Here is a 5751-nt window from a genome sequence, read left to right on the forward strand (position 1 = left end):
TGCCTGATTTCAGAAAAAAATAAGGGTTTTTTTCTTCTTCGGAGATGGTCAACATGACAATAAAGTACCGAAATGGGAAAGTGTGCCTAATGATTGTACTTGTAGAAGTGACATTAGCGATGTAGCCATGATTGTAGTTATAGAAGTGAAACCAGCTGGATAGTTGGAAAAGTGGCACCATAATGGAAGTCATAAGTGAAGTTGCCAACTTGGTAAGTGATACCAGTCTACTACACTAGATCACTTCTTTAATACAGAAATGAATGATTTGTCGTCAGTACTACCATGTTTTGTCACTTTAACTCTTCTTACAACATTTATGGGCTGACGTCAAGGCCAAAAAATGGGAAGACGATTTGGGTGTGACTTAAAATCCTTGAAAATCCTTCTTTTCCTTGGAAATTTTTGCCCAATCTGGAGACTTTTTGAGTTAGAAGAGACATGTAGGGTCTAAGCTTTCCTGTTTGGGTCAAAATTTGTTCAGTTCAGCAGTTCAGCTGGTGTAAGGACAGGTTTTAGTTATAGGGTGCTACTGGTTGTATCAGGAGGGAAAAGGGGTCATAGGTGAGGTTTCTTTCATAGAGCGAGCTTTTCTCGGAGAATGAGCAGAACAACCCTCTGTTTTCTTTGAATGGTTATAAACTAGACCCAAGTGACTTTCTGGTGGAGAAGAACTTTTAAGATTGAACTATGGGTTAGTACTTTTTTGAAGCCTTCATTCAGTGTATTTCAACATGCTTGTCAATGGGCAGCCCTAACTTCGATGTCTGACCTATAGGCGTATGCAAAATCAACTAAGTCTCGTTTATTCAAAGATTAAGGTGCTTTTTGGATAGCGTAATATATGTTACTCATTGTTTTCGTTTTGTTTTATTTTACTTAATAGGCTAGCAAAGCCTATTTTAACGATTTCCCGTGTAGAATACAGCGTCGTGTGAAGGGGTAAAGTCTGCCATCTCTCTTTACCTGTTAGATTGTTGGGTTACATTATTCGACTTAAACACGTTTTCCATCATTACGGTGTAAGCGACAAACATCTTAATCTCGACTTGGTATTGTATTCAGATCGTGTTATATTGCACCATGTAGTGCTAAAACAGTAAAATACAATGTTGACATTAAGTTGGCGAATTCCCTGAAATGTGGTGGAACATTCTTTATATGGTCTTACTTCTTATGCTTGCATTTCTGTATAATACATATCTACGTTGAAGTTCATCAGGCAATTTTATGTTTGCGTGTTTTCTTATTCTTCCTCACACACCTTAACACAATCAAGCAAAATCAAAGTACTTAAGTTAATACAGTGACTAATCATGAGAAAATTGTTACAAGGACGAAATGGCAACTGCAGTCTAAGCATATGGACAAAAGACGAGCAGGCTATATCTAAATATAAATCATTCAAATATGTGTGAGTGTGTTGTGTGTGTGAGTGTGTTCGCGTGTGTATGTATTTTGTGTGTGTGTGTGTTTGTATGAGTGTGTTTGTGTGTGTGTGTGTGTTTCTGTGTGTGTGTGTGTGTGTGTGTATTCATATCTATATTTTACTACGATGAAAGTGATATTGTGTATTCATAAGGACAAGTGTCCACCAGACACATCGGGGGTCATTGACATCTAAAGCAGCGTCCTTTATTCATGAAACTTCGCGTACTTACCACTGCAGCAAGCATGTCCAACTCGAACGCCTAAAAATCGCGGCACTTCTGTGTTAGACTGCTCATATGAAATATCTGTTACTTCAACGCTAGGGAGAAAATCCTTGCTTTGGCCCAGTTTGCTTAACTATGGCGATCGTAGGTAGAGCTGAAAAGGGAGTTATGAATAAAAACATAAGTTAGAGTTATGTAAAATTCTAATAGCCACAAACAGTGATTGAAACATGGCAGTCCTACTGGGCTCAAGAAGAGAGATTGGTACGTGGGTTGTCGTTTCTAGGCAACCAGGTGTAGTTGCCTAGCAACCAGGTGAGTCAATTAAGACCCCTGGCAAGCCAGGACCTTCAGATGCCTCAGGCCTGCTGATTAGTCTACAGCCGGGCGTCTGGACACTGTTCACGAAACGTGTAAACATGAAACAGACTTGTTGCAAGAAGCTGCGGGCAGGGGAAGAATCTGATTTCTTGAGGTATGAACTACCACTTTGAATTCGTGTTCTCACCACAGTTTAGCAGTCTACAGCATCCATGCTAATTTATAGTCAACCCTAGCCTGTAAAGGTGATGTGAATTCGTGATTTTACGATTTTGCCGTGGTCTTCTAAAGTATAAAACTCCGCTTTCGTTCTACTAAATGTTTTGTACTGTGTATATGAAGTGAAGTGTGTTGATAGATTTATCAAGACTTGGTGTAATGTGTACTGTTATACTATATCTGACTCTTACCTCCCTCATGACCTCAATGAAAAGCGGCCTGCTGGCCGATTTGAGCTTCTCGTGAATAAGAGAGGTTGAAACAAAAACATGAATACCGCAGTTTAGCAGTCTATCTAGCTACAGCATCCAAGCTGATTCATAGCAAATCCTTTAAGGGTGATGTGAATTTAAGATTTTACGATTTTGCCGTGGTCTATACTGACCGACAGACCATTAAAATGGCCATGTATACACAGGCCTTTCATTAGACGACATCTACGTCATGTTGATTTATCGTATTCGCCCGCAAAGCACACAAAGATGCCATTGCTTAATCAATTTACTCATCAATATGGACACTTGATGATTCAGACTACATTTACTATGACGAAAACTTGTGAAAAGCCTTTATGTGCATCTAAGGCACAACATACTAGTAGTCTATTATTTAAAGGACACTGGAACCTTTGGGCATGTGTTGTCTATTGTTTGTCATCTAATGCGTATTCATTTTAACGTTTGCCGTTTCTGAAATGGAACAAGTGGACATCGTTTTGCAAGCGTTACGGTTCAAGTTATCATTATGAATGTAGTAATTTCTTTTGTCATCACTTGAGCCGCATTAGGTATTAAAGCGATGGCACAACCGTGCTGTAGAAAAAATGTACTACACCAAAGTTTAAACCTCATTTTCCTTCTGTTTTATTTCATAATGAAGATGGCGACGTACCTCCCCTGTTTCCTCCTTGTAAGCCTTGCAACAGTCGGATCACCAGACGACTCTCTTCCCTCTAAATGTTACGTGGAAAAGTTTGCAATGATCGAGATCATCTGCCCGAACTCTAACATCACGGCCCTCCCCTCCCAGCTGCCACGCCTGGTGGACACGGTGTGTCTCCAGCAGAACCGGATCCGAACCATCAACTTATCCCGGCTGGGGAACGTCAACAAACTCAACCTCAGTCAGAACATCCTTACTTCTTTCCCGTGGGAATCTTTAAAACACATGAAGAAGATCACGACGCTTGACGTGTCACATAACCGGTTATCCACTGTCAGGCTGGACTTGGCCTTAAAAGACCTGCGGCGACTGAAGTATGTGAACCTGGCCTACAACAAGCTGGCCACCTTCTCAGAGGCGAACCTGGGAGTTTCGTTTCGAAGCGTGGGACCATTTGCGTACAGGCATATCCATGGCAACCCGATTCGCTGCGACTGCCGCATGGCGTGGCTATCACAGCTGGCCCGTACGTTTCACCATTGCCTGCCGTTTAGCTGCACAGCAGCTGTAAGAAACAGCCTGCTGTTCACCAGCTTTGTGTACAGCGATGTGCTGATGTGCGACAGCCCCGACAGCCTAAAAGGCGTGCCGGTACACTCTGCCAATCTGTCGTCATGTCCAGCCGTACAAGAGACAACCACAAAAACATATCTGAAAGTCTCTCCGACAAATAACACGACAGGGGTGATCGCTGCGTCTTCTGTGGACGAAGATTGGAACGAGAACCAAATCGCAACCTGGAACCATACTTACAAACCGGATGGGCAGTTTGAGAACAACACAGGGCCAGGGATTGCCACGTCTATCATCTGTATCGCACTTCTCGGTGTCTGGCTTGCATTTCGCAGGTGGCTTTTGTTGTAGCAGGAAAGTCAATGTTACATACATACATCATCGACCAGCGGTCGGAACCAGGCAAGTACAGATTTCACCCCATAGGCCCCTATCTGACATAGCTTGCTCTAAATTCTCAAAATCAATACCAGTGTCTCTGTCAAAGTGTTCGTAAAAGTCAAACTTCTGCAATGTACCCGGCCACTTGGTTTCCATAGAATAACAGAAGACACTAATTCCTGTTTTGCTCTGCAACAGTGTCCCGCAAACTTTACCCTTCGGTGAGTCAGTTTCTGGGTTAGCTGTGGGAGATATCCATATTTGGTTTTGAGTGTAGCATGTTGAGTCCATGGTATGTTCTGTGCTCTGCGAAGTAACTTTGTGTAAGTCCCGTCTAATCTGTTCTGTAGTTGACAAGTAAGTGTCCAGGTTTCCGCACCATAAAGTCAATGTTGATTTAGAAGACAGAATTTGTTCGATTTGGTGACAGATCCGCAGGTGTAAGATTATCACGGCACGAAAAACGGTATTTAAGCGTGCTGAAACCATGCGTAATGTTGACGTATTTTCCTTCTTTACGGATCTATACACCACTTATACGAGTACGTAAATATTGCCTTTAAGTGGTCTTTCTGTAGGTCCGTGTTAGTCCTTATTTTCCGGTTTTCCCGTTGTCTTTCAGCAGCTTAAAGATGTCGTAAATGATTTTTAAAACCCCCTTAAAACTTGTTTAAAGTTCACGTTTATTTGATCTAAAGCCTCTTTACGTCTCATATACAATTGCATTAAGTGGATTATAACGTGTGTTTTAGTGCCTATTCAGCAGCTTAAAGTTGCCATAAATACTTATTAAAACGCCCTTAAGACATGTTTAAACTTCACGTTTATTTGATATAAAGCCTCTTTACGTCTCATATACGTGTGCATTAAGAGGATTATAACGTGTGTTTAGGTGCCTTTTCAGCAGTTTAAAGTTGCCATAAATATCTATTAAAACGCCCTTAAGACATGTTTAAACTTCACGTATATTTGATCTAAAGCCTATTTACGTCTCATATACGTGTGCATTAAGTGGATTATAATGTGTGTTTAGGTGCCTTTTCAGCAGCTTAAATTTGGCATAAATACCTATTATAACGCCCTTAAGACATGTTTAAACTTCACGTTTATTTGATCTAAAGCCTGTTTACGTCTCATATACGTGTGCATTAAGTGGATTATAACGTGTGTTTAGGTGCCTTTTCAGCAGCTTAAAGTTGACATAAATACTTATTAAAACGCCCTTAAGACATGTTTAAACTTCACGTTTATTTGATCTAAAGCCTATTTACGTCTCATATACGTGTGCATTAAGTGGATTATAACGTGTTTAGGTGCCTTTTCAGTAGCTTAAATTCGCCATAAATACCTATTAAAACGCCCTTAAGACATGTTTAAACTTCACGTTTATTTGATCAAAAGCCTCTTTACGTCTCATATACGTGTGAATTAAGAGGATTTAATGTGTCTATATATATGTGTCTTTTTAGCAGCTTAAAGTTGTCATAAATACGTACTAAAACACCCTTAAGACATGTTTAAAGTTCCCTCTGTACGTCTCATATACGTGTGCATTAAGTTGATTATAAGGTGTGGATAAGTGCCATTTTAGGAGAATAATCATTAGCACATTTCAAAGCAAGAAAATACAATGGATGAAACTTTGAAATTTTATTGAATTACGAGAAAATATTACATGGAAGGGTAAAAAAAACTACTGCCTACTAGGTATTTGTGGCCT

The 5751-nt window shown here is 40.3% G+C and overlaps 1 protein-coding gene across 1 annotated transcript; it reads left to right on the forward strand.

Moving 5' to 3' along the window:
- The first annotated feature begins 3074 nt into the window (after positions 1-3074).
- LOC118427924 (slit homolog 3 protein-like) lies at positions 3075-4001 on the forward strand. The gene has a single exon (XM_035837891.1). It carries the CDS (start codon positions 3075-3077, stop codon positions 3999-4001), a length of 927 nt encoding a protein of 308 aa, XP_035693784.1.
- The last annotated feature ends 1750 nt before the right edge of the window (positions 4002-5751 follow it).

The sequence above is a fragment of the Branchiostoma floridae genome, chromosome 12, assembly GCF_000003815.2.
Source record: "Branchiostoma floridae strain S238N-H82 chromosome 12, Bfl_VNyyK, whole genome shotgun sequence".
NCBI classification, from domain to species: Eukaryota; Metazoa; Chordata; class Leptocardii; order Amphioxiformes; family Branchiostomatidae; genus Branchiostoma; species Branchiostoma floridae.

Coding starts and splice junctions, on each gene's coding strand:
- LOC118427924 (XM_035837891.1), top strand. CDS start 3,075: ATGGCGACGTACCTCCCCTGTTTCCTCCTTGTAAGCCTTGCAACAGTC.